The sequence below is a fragment of the Takifugu rubripes genome, chromosome 1, assembly GCF_901000725.2.
Source record: "Takifugu rubripes chromosome 1, fTakRub1.2, whole genome shotgun sequence".
In the NCBI taxonomy this organism is placed as follows: Eukaryota; Metazoa; Chordata; class Actinopteri; order Tetraodontiformes; family Tetraodontidae; genus Takifugu; species Takifugu rubripes.
In genome coordinates this window covers 25647052-25665587 of record NC_042285.1, presented here as the reverse complement: position 1 = coordinate 25665587, position 18536 = coordinate 25647052, and the positions used below count along the sequence as shown (strand labels likewise).

Here is an 18536-nt window from a genome sequence, read left to right as displayed (position 1 = left end):
AACTGCATACTATGGATTTGATTTTGCTCCTGTGTTCCCCTAACACCTACATTCTGGATAAACAGTAGGTTCACCTGTGTATTTACCATGCTCTTGTGTTGGTATGCAGTGCTGATCAGGCTCTGGACAGATTTGCCATGAAGCGTTTCTATGAAGACAAAGTGCTTCCTGTGAGCCAGCCATCCCAGAAAAGGTCAGGCCTTCCATGTTGTTGATAGCATGTTGCTCCAAAAGGCACCTAAACTCATTGATTTTATCTCTATTATGCAGCCTTTTCTTCTAGGATTGAGTCTTAACTTTTTTAAGTACGAAGAGGCTATGATTGGCTGTATGCATTTATTGTAATTGCTAGAGGAGCAAACCAAAGAAATCCTGTCTGCATCCAGATGAATGCATGTTGGTTTATCCTGAAAATCAGTTTGTTTGAATTGGACCCTTTCCTGACCTTGCTCAGGTATGTGGACTACTTCAGTGGCTTGCTCTCTGGACACATCAAGATCAACAACAAGCCCCTCTTTCTTCACCACGTCATCATGCACGGCATCCCTAACTTTGAATCTAAAGGAGGTGACAGACATGCAGATCCAGACGCGCCCATATGAGTGACTGAATGCAGAGGATTTTGATTATAACCCCCCTTTTTTCCTAGGTTGTCGACCTTTTCTTAAAATCTACCAGGCCATGCAGCCTGTCTACACATCTGGTATCTAGTAAGTCCAAAACATACACACTCTCAAATGCTTTTACAAGATTCCAGGGATAGTGAGCTCCTAATGGCTCAATAATAAAACCCCTGATTTTCCTTTATAGCCTCTCCCTGAACTACCCCCCACTATACACATCATCCCTCTTGCCAGTCGCCTCACATTATTTTATTTGGTTTGCCTCCCCAGCTGCACACTTGTGTTTCTTTACTTTAGATCCTGGAATCATATGAGGTCTTATTTGTGACTGAGGGCCCCATGAAATAGGATGCCTGCAGGGGGTTCTCTCAGAGGACCCTGTTGGATTTCATGGCCTGACAGGAAATAATGGATTTTATGTTTCTGTTGGTGTTTGGAGAATAAGGGAGAGCCGAGGACAGGAGATTAGTAGTGCAAAGATGAGGCTAAATTTAGACCATATTTATTTGTTAAATATAAATTAGTCAAATGATCTCATGCATGGCAGCATTAAATAGCCATTTATTCCAAACAGCTTATCTATTTTAGCCAGTTAATGGCAAGAAGAATCAGAAATCCACAAATGAACCAGCTGATGGCTACTGAAATGCTGCAGATGGTAACAGCACATTTGTAATCGCTCAGATGTTTTCTCTCTCATTTCGCCTAAAGGACTGATCATGAGAGAATATATTTTTTAATTCAAGCATTCTAAGATGATGTGGAAAATGTATTCGGCAGTGCTCTGTTCTGATTTATGCGTTATCTTAGATACTACAAAACGTCCTCTTTTTAAAACAGCAAAATTCACTCTCTGAAAGCCAAAGTGTTTTTAAAGACCAGCTGTGTAGCAGTTATACAGCATATATGAACACTACTGCACATCTGCACATCATTCTCACCGTATTACTCCAGGTTATCACAAGATGCCGATTAGCCATCTTTGATCTGCTCGTTTGGCTCTCCCAGTCAGCCAGTCGTGCAGACATTGATTAAGGCCAGCAGTGCACTGCAGCTATGCTTTGTGCTCACGTTTTAACGCACTTCATGAATCGCGAGAAGACCATCATGTGACAGTGCTTATACCCAAGCAAGGAGCTCACCTTCGTCCTTTCTGCCTTCGGGAGCATTTCTTCAAACGTGACGTGAGGTCTTTTCTTGCTTTTTGTTTTGCAGCAATGTTCAAGGTGACAGCCAGACCAGCATCTGCATCACCATCGAGCCCGGTCTTCTTCTGAAAGGGGACATCTTGGTAAGAAAAGCCACTGAATTTGTTGTCATTGTGTCATTACAAGGAGCCTGAGGCTGTTGGTCAGTCTTCCTGTGCAACAGCTGTCCAACTGCAGAGAATTTCCTAAATTTTTTGTGTTTAGCAGCAGTAATCAAATCCTGTTGCTTCCTTTCTACAATGCAAATTAGAGCAGAGGATGTTTATTGTTGCGTTCAGTCATAGCAAAAGCACGTCCATAAAAACCTCCAGGAAGATGGTTGGACTGGGCCTTGCACCTCTGTTAACAGAGCCTCATTAGTATGTAATATACCCTCCTGGAAACTCTGATGTCAGATCTGCAAACACTTCCTCTTCAACAGTGTTAGAAATCTAGCATCCTACTTGACCTGATGCAGTTAAATATTTAATATTTCTGTTGGAAAATTGATATTTGTAAAGTGCTGCTTTGGTTATTTGGAGCTGAGGCTGTAATTAAGGTGTATTTAGGGTGGGTTTCTGCTGAAAGTATCAACTGACTGATCTGCTGCAGCGTGACACCACTCAGATCACGTAGAGATGTTCACAAGTCTGTCATAATATGAAGAAAATCTTGTGATATCTAAAGAAAGTGCAGGTCTGGCCTGACTCTGGGTCTCGTATCACTAAACTTAGTCCAAGATCCATAAAGCCTCCACCCAGAGTCAAACCTGACTAAACGACCCTGTTGTATTCGTTTGGCTCTGCTTGGAGAACTACTTTCATCGACTTTGTTTTTTCACCCGTTAGCTCAAGTGCTATCACAAACGCTACCGAACCCCTTGTCGAGACGTGATGTTCCGGGTGCAGTTTCACACCTGTGCCCTTCATGACCTCAGCGTCGTCTTTGGGAAAGATGAGCTTGACGAGACTTCCAAAGGTATAGTAATGAAAAGAGTTGAATGATCGTCCCAGTGTTCGTGATTGTTTCTGCAAGCTGACGAGACGGGTAACGTCTGCTTCATTTGTAGATGACAGATTCCCAGAATATGGAAAAGTGGAGTTTGTTTTTTCTTTTGGACCAGAGAAAATACACGGTGAGACTTTTCTACTTACATTTATTTTTGAAAATATGTGAAAACACTTTTTCAATCTCGAGCCAAAACAAGTGAAATCTTCACATGCATCTTCCTTTTTTAATTTACTGGTTTATTTGTTGCTCTTTGCGGTGCCGCCTCTTCAAGGTGTGGACTATCTTGAAAATGGTCCAAGCGTCTCAGTTGACTACAACACCCAGGAGTCTCTTATTCGCTGGGATTCTTATGAGAACTTCAATAACAACTGTGACGACATTGCAGACGGTAAGATGATTAGATTATTGAGAGAAAAAAAAAATCTCTGAACAGACCAAACAAGATATAGACAAAAAGTCATTTTTACCCCTTTTTGTTACCTTTTCTGACGATTTTTGCTTCTTTGTTTGATGCCACAAAAATTGAATGGTCACTTTTAATGAGCACTACCCACTAAAATTTCTATCAGATCGGAATCATGATTGGTCTTTGAGTTAATTTTATTTTCCCTGCAAACACCTTGCAACGTCTTTCTAAGGACACGTGGGAGGGATTTTTGGGAGGGATTTTGCCCTTTTAATTTGACTTTTCTGCCACCATTCTGCATGAGCAGCCTGTGGCCGAAGCCCCGCGCAGCACAGGGCTGCTCTTGTCTTTCTGCGTGACACAGAGGAAAGATTCAGCCTGTGTCTTAATGGGTTTTAAAGACTTTTTCACCCTTCAGGCACTTTAAAACTCCCACGCGACGAGGTCAAACTCAAGTCACATTTAAGTTCAAACAGTGTGGGAACGGTTTCATGAGACCAGACATCTTGTAAATTTGAGTACACACAGAATACCTTCATCATGAAAGAAGAATCCAATCCTGTTTTTTTATGTCTTGCATCTAAGTAGGAGATCGGGGTTTGTGAGGGAAGTGAGGCTTTGACACTGTTGCACTAATTTGTGGTGGAATTATGGCTGTCGACCAGCCAAAAGCCCAGTGGGAGCCGCACACAGTCTGAGACATTCCTAGGGTCTACCACAGGCATGGACACTGTCTTCTTGTCAGGGGGACAGCAATCAATCCAGGACCAAAATGCTACTTTCACTGTCACTTGCACATACGCATACACACACGTACACCCCTACACCCCTACAAAAAGACAGCAACGTGAAGCCTTTAGTGCAACAAAAGGTGTGCGATGTGTTTGGATGATCAGCTTTAAAGCACGACGTAGTTTTGTATTTCTTGGGTCTTCATCTTGTATTCAGATAAAATTTTCTATGTAAATATTTGACCACCTTTGTCAGTTTGACCTCTAGCTGTCTGCTGAGCATCAGGAGGAATCTTATAACTGAAGGGTATAATATTTGATAAGTTACAATGATGTCCTTAATTCCTCCGTGAGTGAATTTCCAGTCTCCCAGACAGACAAAGGTCAAAGGTTCCTTGGCTGCCCTCTATCACTGCCCATAAAGTGTGTACCACACACTTAGGGGGCAGCTTGAAATAGGCCTTTCTAAAATAGAGAGGAGGTGTAACTCTCATGTGAGCCTGCGACAGATCTCCCCTCCTCTGATGGTAAGACTCAGATAAAGATTGAATCTGACTTTAAAGACGCACATAATAAACTAGTTATTACTGTTACAGCATGTTTTAAGCAGACTGTTGCCAGCTTTTAGATTCATTGCCTGCAGGATGTTTTTCCCTACAGCACAAATTCTACCACTGTGAGTTTTCAGTCGATTCAGCTCCTCAGTGTAGTTTTTAAGTCTCCCTCACATTTGCCAGCAGACGTTGGTGACAACATCAGTACCCCGAGCTCTCTGTTTTCTGTGCTTGGAATGTGGGATGCGACATCATGCTGAAGTACACATTTAAAACCTTTTTCACCGCTTCAAAACCTGCTGCAGCATCCATATGTGGGATTATCAGATTTAGTTAAATAGAAAACACTTGATGAAAACAAATTTTATAAAGTTTGTGCAGGGACTGGCTATATTTTACATGCTGTGTGTCCATCAGAACCACAAAGACTAATTTTCTAGATGTGTTTCTCGATGTGACTCAATATGTCTTCACACCTGTTAGAACATAAACATACTGTTGTTGCAGTTGCCAATACTGGAGAACTGCACCTCTCACAGCACATGATTAAATGCTCTGCTTATCAAGGTGTTGGGATAAGAACTTTGAAGAATAGCCAGTATGTGGCCAGTGTGTTTCTGGGAAAGAGTATTTGGTGGCTGCCGTCTGTGGTTGTTGGTTTGTAGAGAGCAGTGTTGAATTTCGTGGTAATGATTGTATAAATACAGCTGCTTGGGGAGTTTTTTCATCATGCCGGCAACTTACATAAAGTCCACCAAGTATACAACTTCACATGATATAAGTGGACAATCTTTAGTTTTGCTCTTGGTGATCTAAATGTTACTGCAGCTTTATTGATTATTGTGTGGTGACCAGTCAGAGGACTGTAGTGCTCTTCAGGCATCTGACATCTTTTGTTCTGTAGTTCTAAAAGGATTCCTTCAAACTTTCAATCCAATCACAAAAATAAAGTATTAGCATTTCAAAATGAGCTCTGTTGAATGCGGTTCAAGCTGCGGATGGAAGAAAGATTCCCCCATTGAGCCGATGCCGATGCTGATTCTCCTCTGAGGTGTCTGAGCGGTTAAAGGCACAGTCCTCTGCTCTCCCGTGCATGCCATCGCAGGGGGGTGGAGGGTTTGTGGGGGGGCAGGGCAGGGAATGTCACTGTAGGGTTTGTGTTGCTGCACAGCAGACGGATAGCAGCCACTTCCTGACCCTCACATGGTGAGTTTGTCTCCAGCTTTTCTTTGATTTCTTGTTTTCCAGCTGAGCTCGCTCATCAACTGTTCCCAGATCAGCTTCTGCTCTGTACAGGGGATTCCACAAGTGTTTTTAAAAAATAGATTTAGCTATTGAATATTGGACAAATTCTGATTGTTTACTTGTTTTCTTACAGGTGCCAAACAAAGAAACTCAGATTTTTGCGTTAGTACTTTAGCTTAAGCTGGTTTGAACTGTAATCCTTTTGGAGTTCAGTCTTTTAAATATTTGTTTGAATGTTAATTTAAAGTTGTTCTAAAGGATTTCATCTTACTTCACTCCTGGCCTTGTCAGTGTTTGAATCCCTACAGACGAGCTGAATTGGGTCGCTGGCCCAGGTTGTCCTGCTGGGTACAAACTGTTTGCTTAAGTCTACAGTTCAGTTTCCATCCCATCTCCAGATCAGATGGGGTTCGGAGATGACGTAACGTTTGTGGCGATGCAACACAATGAAATCATAGCTGAAAGTGTTTTGCCCCCAAGTCTAAGACTCAAATGTCCTGTTAATTACACTGTTTGTAGACCTTTCTTTCCTGTTTCGACGGATTTAAACATTTAAAAATGATTGACTTGGCAACCTGATGTTGATGTGTAGGCGGATGGATAGATGGGTAGGTGGTGGGTTTTATTGGCCCCATTCAACCCACAGCGTCCTTGATCTGTAGGGTGACTTTCTGAAAACACAGATGTTGTCAGCACTGTGTTGTTGCACCAGCAAGATGCAGAAAATCTGGCCTTTTGTGTTGGCAACAGGCTTGCATATCAGTCCTTCAGTCTGGTCTGGGGCTTTGTGGAGGATTAGGCCGCTTTGATTTCAAACTTGGCTCAGGTCCCGTTGCATAACAGTAAGGAGAGAAATCTAAAAGGATTCCATGGATGGACTGAATGCAGCGGAGAACGCCTCGTGTGGCGTTCCAGTTAGCTGCTTCTGCTGGGTGTCAGAGTCAGTTGCCTTCTGGATACAGTAGAAGCTCTGCACACGTGTTGGACTGGTACTTTCTTTCTTTCTTTCTTTCTTTCTTTCTTTCTTTCTTTCTTTCTTTCTTTCTTTCTTTCTTTCTTTCTTTCTTTCTTTCTTTCTTTCTTTCTTTCTTTCTTTGTTGTTGTTTTTTTTTTTTTCTTTCTTTCTTTCTTTCTTTCTTTCTTTCTTTCTTTCTTTCTTTCTTTCTTTCTTTCTTTCTTTCTTTCTTTCTTTCTTTCTTTCTTTCTTTCTTTCTTTCTTTCTAGTGTAGGAGTACTGTAAGGGTGTACAGTAGACAAGAAGACACTCTGCTGTATGACAATAATTACTTCTGGTCCTTGATTTATTCTGGGATTATGATCATTTTTGCAGAAAATTGTCCCCTCTGTGTTTCTGCTGTCATTCAAAGAGCTGCACGGTCTTTATTGGGCACCATGCTCTTCTTATGGACTTGTTATTGGCCCAAAGGAATCCTCCAGCAAGAGTCACGTAGCTTAATGTATGGACCACTCCACTGCAAAGGGACGGATGGACACATGGAATGAACTTTATGAGGAGGACTGGAAAAGTTTTCACCCTGGCTCCATTTGGATCACAGGCCTCGACTGGCTTATTCTGATTTTCCCTTTGAAAGAGGTCTATTGATGTCTTCTCTGCAAGGGCGTTGGGTTGGCAAGTGGACAGTGGGAACAATACCCGTTTTCTAACAAGAGACATAAAAATATCTTATGTCAGGGTCTAAAACTCATAGCTAAAGGTGCTGGAATTTTGAATAGTGCATTCTTGACATTAAACTTTGCTTTTAAGCATTTCTGTAGCTTTATAAATTCACAAGAGATGTTGGTTTTTAAATATTAATCCTTTCTCATACTAATTTCCACTTTAAAGCATAAATGTTGTTTATAAATGCTCCCAGCAGCCATACCAGTACCCAGGACGTGAAGATGAAAAGAATTTTGATCAATAACCTTCCTAAGTTCCAAATTACTGTCCATTACCTTATTGTTTTCCCAAAGTTTGCACTTACTGACATTGATTCAGGAAACATTCATCCATAATTAATGAGCTGCAGGGTTCATTACGGGACATTGAATTCCTGTACTTACATTAGGCTTTATAAGGAAACTTGTGATCAACACAAATTAAGTTTAATTTAGGCATCACAAGTTTTGCTTAGTATATGCCAGTTTCAGGTTTTGACCAGTCTCCCCATTTAAATTAATTTTTATTCAGTCGTTTTAGCACATTGGTTTTAATAAATCTTGTGGCCAGTAAACATGGATCCCCAACTGCTTTGGAATGGCCAAATAGTGCTGGAATCTTTGTCTCACATACACACATGTAGTAACATATGGTGTGATGGGCCGTGTTAGCTATTGGGGAAACAAGCTATTTCCGCTCTTACAGGGGGTTCTGTTGCTACAGGGGTCAGAGGTCAAAGTTTACAGATCAAGAGGTCACACTGTTGTGCCATCTGGCTGACAGAAACCCAACAGAAACTTCCATTTCTGTTGTACATCTTAGAATGCTGATTTTAGCTACGCTGTCCGTTGCCATGTTGAGTAGGATTTGCTCAAGGGGGCCATGAAGACTGCCAAGTGTGGGAGGGGCCAAACGTTGGGATGACATTTTTTAGCTGACCTTTGGCTCAATACACAGTTATACTGTTTTTTTTTTGTAATGATAGTGTTTTTTAATACCATTTATAGAGGATCTGTGGTAACAATGAACGATGACTCAATTTTCCCCCTTTTCCCCGGGCGATGGCGTGATTAGCATCATGCTAGGGAGCGCTTTTCGCCTTCAGCTCTTTCTCAGTGTCATCTGTTGCTATTTACTGGTAGTTTTTGTAAATCATTTAATTCTTGTTGAGGACAACATAGGCTGGATCACGATGCCTGAAGGGCTGTATTCCCTTTACCAAACTGTGGTCTGTTGGAGACTGGTATACATCTGAGGGAACAGACGGAACAGCTCATGCATCTTACAGTCATGATGTAATGATGCTTTCTAAATTGATTTCTGCTGCCTCAAGTTAGGAGACCACAATAACACAGATTAGTTAGCCACGGTTCTCTCTCCCCTGCTGTTGCGTAATTAGCAAGAGGTGATGTCAGGGTTGAGGACATTCTTCCCTGACTCATGTTCTTTGGATCCCAGAACACGTGTTTACCTCCTGGGGTGCATGTACACACAGGGATAGACATCTTATCACACCAAGGAACAGCATCAAAGGTTATTTGTAGAGTCTTACTCATGTTCATTTCATCAAAATGAAGCTGGCAGCAGACATAACACAGCACAGAGGAGCAGTCTCAACATAAATAGCCCGCTTGCCGTAAAAAGTCTCACCGGTCTAAAGTGACAGATTAGATTTCCCGTTGTACAAATGGGGATTCTGTAACTTGCTCGTCAGTCACGTCAGCTCTGGGGTGAAGACAGGAGCTGGTTAAAGAGACCAGAATATAGTTGAGGTGTGAGTGGGAGGATGACAAGAGCAGCCCATCACGGCCGGGATCATCGTCGGGATTTAAGGAAACGAGCGAGAAGAGGAAACATGTGGGTTAGAGAGACAAAGATGGTGTGATCATCTGTCACAGACAAAGGAAAGCAGCAATACTGTCTGATCCCTGTTTATGTAACTCCCACTGGAAAAGTTTGAGATGGTGTGTGGAGGCTAAAGTCACATCTATCAGTTTTAGCCAGAATGTGTTACTATATTAGGTTAAAACTCTGAATGTGCTGGATCAGAGTACAATTCTTCTGCTGTTTTACAGTGAATGTGTCCAACTTTCTAAAATCTTCGGAGCGGTAGCTGCTCTAATGTCCTTATATCCCTCTCAGGCATTAAAACCACTTAACCGATTGTGCTAAAATTATGCCCAACTGCCCGTAATCCTCCGCTCAATGTTGTTGAAGTATTGATATTCTCACATCAGCTTCCATAAAGAGCTTCTTGTGTGAACTATTGACATAAAAAACTGTGATCTATTTTCTCATTTCATATCAGGTTAATCGTTGGTACCTATGAAATGGCCGTCTTACATGCTAATATATCCAAATGGCAGGATGATAGTCCGTAAGTAGGGCCATTGATTATGTGTTACCATGTGATTCATCTCTTTGAACAGCTGCTTTCATATACCTTTTAGAAACACAAGTCCCGTTTAGATTCTTGACAAATTAGGAGATGATATATCTTTTTCACTTCCCTACAGTCTTCTGTTTTCTCCATCTGCCTGCGGTAGGGTGGAGTTTCTTTTCCTGGTTCTCAGCTCAGAGAGCTTGTTAAATGACTGCTGCTGGAAGAAGTAACTCTTTCCAATACATGGAGTTTTTCTGAGACCACTGGGATAAAGGAGGGGCATCTCTGTATTATTGCGTGTGCTTAAATTTGCCTTACTTTTGTGTAAATGTCTGTGTGTCTCATTCTGTAAACACGTTTTATACATTGTCGATATACTCACAAGAACAGAGGCAAAAACTGTCCCGGGACTGATGTCATTCTATAAAGGTCTAAAGTAGATTTCAGTGGCTCCTTACGCTCCCCCTCCCCTCCTTCATGTGCCGTCAAACAGTTTGCTGTGATAGACCTCGCATATATGCACAGACAGCAGGGGAAGCCTTTAGTCTAGTTGGAGCCACTGAGCTGCCTCCAGCAGTAGCTGGACAGATATTCATGAGGAGGAGGAGAAGGACATGGACCAGTAGCCAAAACCTGCTCCCCTAGCTCCCACTCCAACTCCTCATATCCCACCCAGGCATTTGTCTGTGGGGCTTTTCCCCGCTTAGATTGGGATTGAATCATCATTGACTACTCACGCAGGTATGGAAACCTCTATTTCATTTGGCATGAATTTCACTGAAGGGACTTGTTGAAATGTACTAGATGAAGCTTTCAGGATGTCAGTCTTCACTGCCTCAGTCACACTTGGCTCCCGCGCAGGTAAAAAACCTAGGTAGTGAAAGTTAGGGGAGCTTGTCTTACACGACGAATGTCTATGTTTATCAGCATGACTTGGGTGTTAAGAGTGTGTATATAAATGTGTGCGCATACATAACGCGATATTTGAGCCTGGCAGTATTATAAGCACTTTCATGTTTGTACCGATGACTTCATTTCTGAGGAACCAGTGTCGGAGCAGGTACAATTTAGAACAACATTGAGGTCTTGAACAGCAGCATAACAAAAGCTTCTGACTCTTTACCTCTATACAGCAGCAATGTCAGCTGTGTGATTTGGCTGTTATGACGATAAACATGCTTGAAGCTACAATAAACCATCAGCCACATTCGGTCCCCTGGTGTACCAATCACAGTGAGCTAAGTAATGGAAAGGTGTACATAATGTCCAGCACACTGTGGTTTTCTTTGTCACCACTCAGGTTTGTGTTCAACAGCCTGACGATTCATCCGTTACAGTGCACCATTTCCTTGGCAACGTGCCCCAGGCCAGCCAAGGAGACGTTGTAGTACCCAGTTTGTGAACGCCCACTGGGCTCCATTACAGAGCTCTGTATTCACTCAAGCTGAAATGTGGACGTCCATAAGTTACAGGAACACAGACAGCTTCTTTGTGTGGCTTCTTTCCCAGCTGTAGATCTGATTTGACTGCATCCACATGGGTTACGCTGGAGCTTGGGAATTTAAATGCACACTAGACAGAAGCATTATCTGACATTTCATCCTCATTGGACAGTTATTCTCTATAGAGCCTGCACATGTGACCAAACAATTGCTTTTAATGCTGCAGCAGCTGTTCAGACGTTGGGAAATGCTTGAGAAAAGACACGATGTGTTGATGTTAAAATTGTACAGAAACACTTCTTAAAGAGGAGGTGTGAGTTTGGGGTCAGTGTGATGTCATCTATGCGTCTGTGTTTCAGCTGGTTTCATCGTGACTCTCAGCCTGTTGAGCTTTTGTTTTGCTTTGGGTTTCCAAGGCTGGGACAACTACCAAGCCTTTCTTCCCGACTGGGACTGATTTTCCAAGGATGACTAAATTCTTTCTGATTGGGAGTCCCGCTGTCCTCCTCCCTGGACTTGGGTGTGGCATTGTGTAACACACCGAAGACAACTGTATATACAAAAATGGTTTAAGAATAACAACCTTTAAAGCAACATTTTTCATTAATACAAGTGTTTCCATCAGGTAATGCGCTTTCATTGCAAAAGTGGTGTTAGTCACTAATGGTGGTACTCTTCATGGTCATGGGTTAGCCTTTCAGTTAACTGCTGCTGTTCCCACATTTTGTGACTCATCTTGGATAATCTGGGTGGAAAGAGCTGCATGTGATGCATTTACATTTACATTTGTGCCAAAACATCTTATTCAACGAGCCTTTATCGCTTTTTTGTTTAAGGAGTCATCCATACTCAAGGACCTCTGGATGGTAGCCTCTATGCCAAAGTACGCAAAAAGGAATCAGTTGAAGGAACGGTTACAGCTAACGGGATCCCACCCTCTGCTGCAGAACATGCCCTTCCTGTAGTCGACCATGCCTTATCAGTGAGCAGCGACTCAGGAAACTCTACTGCCTCCATCAAAACTGACCGAACGGACGAAGTGACAGCAGCGCCTCAAAGTTCCACAGTGATCCAGACACAAGTTCCTGTACGTGAGGAACTGCCTGCAGTCCATCAGCCCACTCCTCCTGCACAACGACCAATCAGTCCCCAAGAGAAGCAAGAGCTGGAGCAGCTGCTCAGTGGGCTGGAGGGACCCATGAATCGACAGAACTATCTGACTACCCCTGCGGGAGGTACGCTTCACTTAGTGCCTGCCCAGGTCCACGTCAATGGGCACAGTAACATTGACCGCGAGACGGACATCTTAGATGATGAGCTGCCTACCAGTCAAGAAGGTAACAGCGTGGACAGCTTAAGAACCTTCTCCTCCACGGATGGTCGGGCAACGCCAGCTGATCTTTACTTCCAGTCTGAGTCGATCATTAATGGCCAGGATCATGTCCCATATCTTGAACGCACCATCCCAGATAACCCACTGGAAAACAGGCTACATATGGGCAAATCCAGCAGACCCTTTACCTTCACACAAAAGGAATCTGTCCCACCTTTAACTACCCCAAATGGCAACCTGTACCGCTCTCAGTCATTTGGGACCACGTCAAGCTCCATGCCACAAGCCCCTGCCCGCACTACAAGTAGCAGGGATGCTGTCCAGCGTGGACTCAACATTTGGCAGCAGTTTGGTGTACCTGAGGAGCCAGTAACCGAGGGCCTCACCTTCAGCCCCCCATCGTCTGTAACGATGATATCCAGTCACCACAGCCTCCCACAGTTCCCTCATCGCCACAGCGCCTCCCAACAAGAAATTGAGCAATCTATTGAGACCCTTAACCTCCTCATGTTGGACCTGGAACCAGGGCATACATCGGTGACAAAGTCCCAAAGCGCTCCACTGCACGAAAAGAATGTTGTCGTGACCACCCAGCCGTGCTTCTCGCAAAGTCAAACAAGGCCATCTTACCAGAACGATGTTGTTCTTCCCACTCACTTTTCTGGCCCCATGTCCAGCTACTCATCCCCGGCTCAGATGTCACCAGGGAAACCCAGTACACCAGAACCAGCACCCGTTCAGGTATCCTTGGGTTACGCGTCACAAATGGCTGGAACAAGTCCTTCTTTACAAGCCTCCTCATCATCGTCTGGTCACGCTCAGCTCAAGCCTGTCAGCAGCTACCCACCGAGCACATTGTCACAGTCTGTGGAAGTCCTTGAGCCCCAGAGAAGCCCCAGTGCTGCCTCAGCATCACCCCAGCCTCGGGACAATGAACCAGATGAGGTCTTTAATGTCGAAGGCTTGGTGGCCCAAAGAGTTGCTGGTAAGTTTTAGATTTACCTGTTGTAATTTCATACAAAATTAAGCTCAATTTGTTGCCAATACACATCTAATGAAAAAAAAGAACCATTACTAAACATCTGGTTACACATGCAATTAAAAAGAAATCATATACTTTGCTGGCCATAAATATTGATGGGTTTACACCTGAGGGTGTGTTGCCCATGTTTACAGCAGAACATTTAGCCAATTCTAAAGCCGAGCTGTGATGTTCTGCATCCATACTATTGGAGTTCATGTTCCTTATCTCATTTCCTGAATATCACCTCATCATTTCCAGCACTTAGTCTCAAACAGGAAGCTTCGTCTTTGGCCCCGCAGGTTGGCTGTCGCTGGATAAGCACATTAGACGCAGTGCAGAACAGCGAAAAATGGCGCAAAGTCAACATGAGTCAGTGTGATAGCCGAACCCCCAGATAACAGAATCAACAGCATGGTTCCTTTCACTTTACTGCCCTATGTGCTTGTATCTTAAGCCACTTGTTCATGTTACGCAATCATAAAAGCACACACCATTGCAGATGGAGATATCAACGGCTAGCTGCACCATTCGAACATAAACAAAAAGTCTACTTATTCTCGTCTTTGTTTTCCTATTCCAAGTTTTGCCATCATCACTCTTTTTCTCATGGTCCATCTCTTTACCCAGAATACTCAGCTCGTGCCCAAAGTGTCATCCCGAGCATGACAACCTCTCAGGCTGAGCACCGTCGCTGTCACTCCTTCTCCGGTTGGTTCTTATTTCCTGTCTGAAGGAACACTGAGGAAGAAAGAATTGAACAAGTGTTCCTTCAGGCAAAGTTCTGATCTGTATTTAGTTGGTCTTTGGTTGTAGTGGGCTTTTGTTTACATTTTCCAGTCCCTCCAGTTTTCAGGATGTTTTTCAGGATGAAATAACAACAAAATCTACAGTTTTCTATATTTGTTTCAATAAAGTTATTTCATTCAAGTTAAAATGCTTTAATCCTGGACATTTTAAGGATATATTTAATTGGAAGTATTTTTACAGAGAAAACATGATATTTTTTCTTACTTCTTTAATTTTTTACAGTTAAACGCCAACTATTTTTAATCAATGAGAATCTGGAGGGACTCATTTAACAAGACTTTCTCCTTCACATCCTCCTTCTCTCTTTCCACACTGTGTCTCTTGTTTCAGCAGCCAATCAGCTCCTGATATCTCTGTGCAAACACTGTGCTCGCCATTTATTCCTGTTTGTTCCAAGTCAGTTTCTTACCTCCAGGTTGCAACGTTACCTCATTAGTGAACGAGAGGGGGGGAAAAAAACTTGTTAATGTTAAAGTTGCATGACGAAAAGACAGAAGCATAAAGGCAACTCTGTCCCCTTCTATGAGAGTGCACGTCACAAGATCCATTTTGCCAAATTCGGGGGACAATACCAGAGCCAGGGTACACTGCCCCCATTCAAGGTGCCTTTTTCACATGTTGCTTTAAAGAAAAGGGACCACTGTCCTGGTTGCTGGTGGGTTTGATGCTGGTGGAACTATGCTGGGTGACATCATGTTATCATCTGTCCCGCTGGGATTCTTCTCTCCGGCTGTGATATTCTCCAGCTTTGTATTTGTGGGGACAGCAGCTGTGACCACCACACAGGCACGATTCTTCTGCCTTTCAGTGCAGAAACCTTTTTGGATAAGGCACCAGATGGGCCCCAGCTGCTATAATCAGCAATATTTGTTTTCTTTCATCATAAATTACAACTGAGTGGAATGGAATGTCGGTTCAGACCTTTCTCCCCTAAGAATTCCACAAAATCCTGATCTTAAACTTTTTTTTAATTTTTTTTAAATCTCTCCACTGGTGTCCTTGGACAACCTCTCTCAGTTACATGAGTTTAACTTGGTGGAAAAAAAGAGAAGATAACTGTCAAATGTATCTTTTCAATCCCGTTTAGCTCAAAAAACACCAATCCTTGAGAATCTTCTTCTGTCCAGCTGGAAACAGTTAACAGCATGGTGTTTGCCTACGGTGCACCATGGGTACATCTGGTTCTCAGTTTCCAAGCGGGGGTGCAACGGCTGGTGTGTTTCTCTTTGGCAGGATTGGCTCTTCAAAGCTAGTTTCGAACCAGCAGAAAGCTGTTTAAAGCTGGAGACTGCTAGAAGAATCCCAATAGATGGCATAAATAGTTTATCATTGATTTTCTTTGACTTGTGTAACAAAACATTATAAGGACTGATTTATTAACAAAATGATGGGAATCCACCTGAGTAAACTTAGAGAAAATCCCTCTTAATGCCTCAGATATTTGACTTGTGGCACTGGCAGCTAACTCTATTCCTACTTCAGACTTTCACAGCTGTTACTGCTAAAATTTTCCTACAGATTTTTGGCCAAAGCTGCGCAGCCGCCCCTAAAAGTGAGGCTGAGCAAAGGCGATATTAGTCTCATAGTGCATCTACATGGTTTTCCATGTATGGAAATATTAAAGTGAGAGAAACATTCAGTGAGGCTGCTATCAACTTTGGCTGTTTTTTAGTTCGTCCATGAGATCATTGTAGCATAACCAGTCATTAATGACTCGACTTGTACTTTCCAAATTTAATCTAGAGCAATCATCCCCAGGTTTTCCCCTCTTTGGGCAACGTTTTAAGCTTTACCACATCAAGGCTCCAATGATTTTGTATATTAGCTTAAAGCGCTACACTTAAATATTGTCTGCTTCCTCCTGGAAAGCTTCTCTCGCCATCACTTTAAACTAGATTGAGTGAACTGTGGTTGAAGCCTTAGTTGTACTACTGTGAGGCTGTGGTAAACAGCCACTTGTTCGTTCCAGAATTCCCCAGCAAGTATTGTGTTAGTGTCGTATTTAACTTTTCGTAATTTGTGGCTTGCCAAACTTGTGTTTTATTGTGGCTTTATTAGCTTCCGTTTTTAGCAACAGCTAACATTGCATTCAGCTTGAGTGTTTGCATGTTAAATTCCGATGGTTTAAGCTCCACAGGGCCCTTGTGAAGTCTTTGCTGTGTGTCTGTTCAATGCTATGACCTGGGTGGTGGTGCTCTCAGTGGCTGACAACCATTAACCCGTTGATGGTGACGCATTTGCCGGTGACCAGCGCTTCTTGGGGTTAACACTCGATGTGCATGTTGTCTCAGCTCCGCAGACCCGCACAGCGTCCTTGGATGAGTCTGCTACGCTACCCCGCCATACCACCCCCACCAGTGAGGGCCAATGTCAGAAGAGTTCCGAAGATGGACCAGACGTCTCAGTTCGCTCTCCAGTCCGCTGCGTTTCCCCTGAGTTTGTAAATGCCATAGCGATGAACCCTGGAGGACGACCTAAGGAGGTAAAAATGTGTAAATTATTTTGAAGGCTTCTCCTTAAGTACCAATTACAGTGTATGCAGTCGACTGTATTTATGGATAAACTGGCTGATTCTGTTATTACATTTTCTGTCAGTCTACAAAATATTATATGAATGGAATAAAGTAAAGTGCAGGAATACCTTTATAAGTGGTTTCAATTTGCCAAATTCTTTCCTCTTTTAATAAGCTATCACAAATGTCTATAAGTCCTGGTCATGGTTTTCTCACTAGCTGTTGTGTTTGTTTGTGTACCACTCTTTGTTCTCCAGAGACACATGCACAGCTACCGTGAAGCCTTCGAGGAGATGGATGGTGGCCCCGTCAGTCCTACACCCACAGTTGGTGGTGAGGCGTTTCCCCAAACCCCTGCCTTCCCCATATCACCGCAAACCCCTTACTTCAACCTGTGTAAGTTCCCCTTCTGGCTGGCAGAGGGAGCTGTGGAGCTGAGACCAATGTTTTAGATCCAATGTTCAAGGAATGAGATAGATTTTTATGTTTTCATTTCTGATACACTGTAAAAACTGATACATGAGGGTCCCTTGGTAGTGATAAAATTCTGTGTGAAAGTGGAAATGCGTGACCAGATGGTCTGGTGAGAGTTTGACTGAAGCCAAATTGAGGGACTATACTGGGTCAAATAAAGAAAATGGAAAGAAGAGTAGAATGGTTCTAATACAGAAGATAAATGAAGGATGGCGCTAACTGTCCCCGCTCTTACCTCACGTCATCTTCATTCGCACAGTTTGCTGCAAAATTCCAACCTGCCATGTGACACAATCACGTGCATTTTATTCCTAGTCTATTTATGATGGCCTTAAATAAAAGACTCATTGGCCAACTTTACCGATGAGCTCATCCAGTTTTCTTGGCTGTTTCCAACAAGGCACACCTGTAAATGTTACTCGTAAAAGGGCACCACATTTTCTCCCTTTCTGTGCTGTAACACTGGGTTGTGCCAGGAAGAAATCGTTTTTATTGAGCTCCTTATTTTGAGGACTTACAAATCTGATTATCCTCACCAGATAAACACAACATACAATACAGTTACCCAGAAAGTGTTGTGCGTTTTGTCTGCTTAGCTAGACCAACACAGTTTTTTTGCACATGGCACTAAATGACGTCATCGTTTTGGGATGTTTGTCCCAAGTACACGATACCCAGACTTAAATTGGGGCATCATTGGTGAAAGCACAAAGAATTGAGTTGGATTCTTTGGTAAGTGGACGATGCACGTCTCCCTGCAGGAGTTCCACTGTGTCAGCCCCCCCCGACTCCCCATCCCTCCCCTTCTCTCCGCTGGTGTTGCCCCATTACTCACCACATTACTGCACCGCTTAAGCACCAGAGCATTAGGAGAGCAGCAGTGGCAGCAAACCTCCACAAACACACGAACTCAAGCGTCTACTGCCACCTTGTTCCGGCCAAGTCTGCGCAGTAACGCATAGGAGGTCTTCCTCCGCCAGGTGGCGCTGTTGCCTCTGTGCTGGTTACAAGGTGGCAGAAATCATATATTTAAGTGTGTTTACACATCTGTTTAGCTGCTGCCCTCCATGTTGCTGTGTGCACCCATCACCCTGCTTGCTGGCCACCCCCACTCCCAGCAATCCTGGTCCAAATGTTTAGGTG

The 18536-nt window shown here is 43.2% G+C and overlaps 1 protein-coding gene across 13 annotated transcripts in view; it reads left to right on the top strand.

Annotated features, from left to right (window-relative positions):
* Positions 1-18536, top strand: part of tns1b (tensin 1b) — a 95618-nt gene that overhangs the window by 68128 nt on the left and 8954 nt on the right. For 10 of the 13 annotated variants that reach the window (XM_029851163.1, XM_029851182.1, XM_029851158.1 and 7 more), the window contains 11 exons: positions 110-193; positions 455-567; positions 650-710; positions 1839-1914; positions 2659-2788; positions 2880-2945; positions 3093-3209; positions 12079-13560; positions 14227-14307; positions 16698-16888; positions 17177-17315. In XM_029851163.1, the coding sequence (XP_029707023.1) occupies positions 110-193; positions 455-567; positions 650-710; positions 1839-1914; positions 2659-2788; positions 2880-2945; positions 3093-3209; positions 12079-13560; positions 14227-14307; positions 16698-16888; positions 17177-17315 (2540 nt within the window). The remainder of the gene's footprint in view (positions 1-109; positions 194-454; positions 568-649; positions 711-1838; positions 1915-2658; positions 2789-2879; positions 2946-3092; positions 3210-12078; positions 13561-14226; positions 14308-16697; positions 16889-17176; positions 17316-18536) is intronic. The other 3 variants (XM_011612375.2, XM_029851172.1, XM_029851175.1) reach the window with 2 other exon arrangements.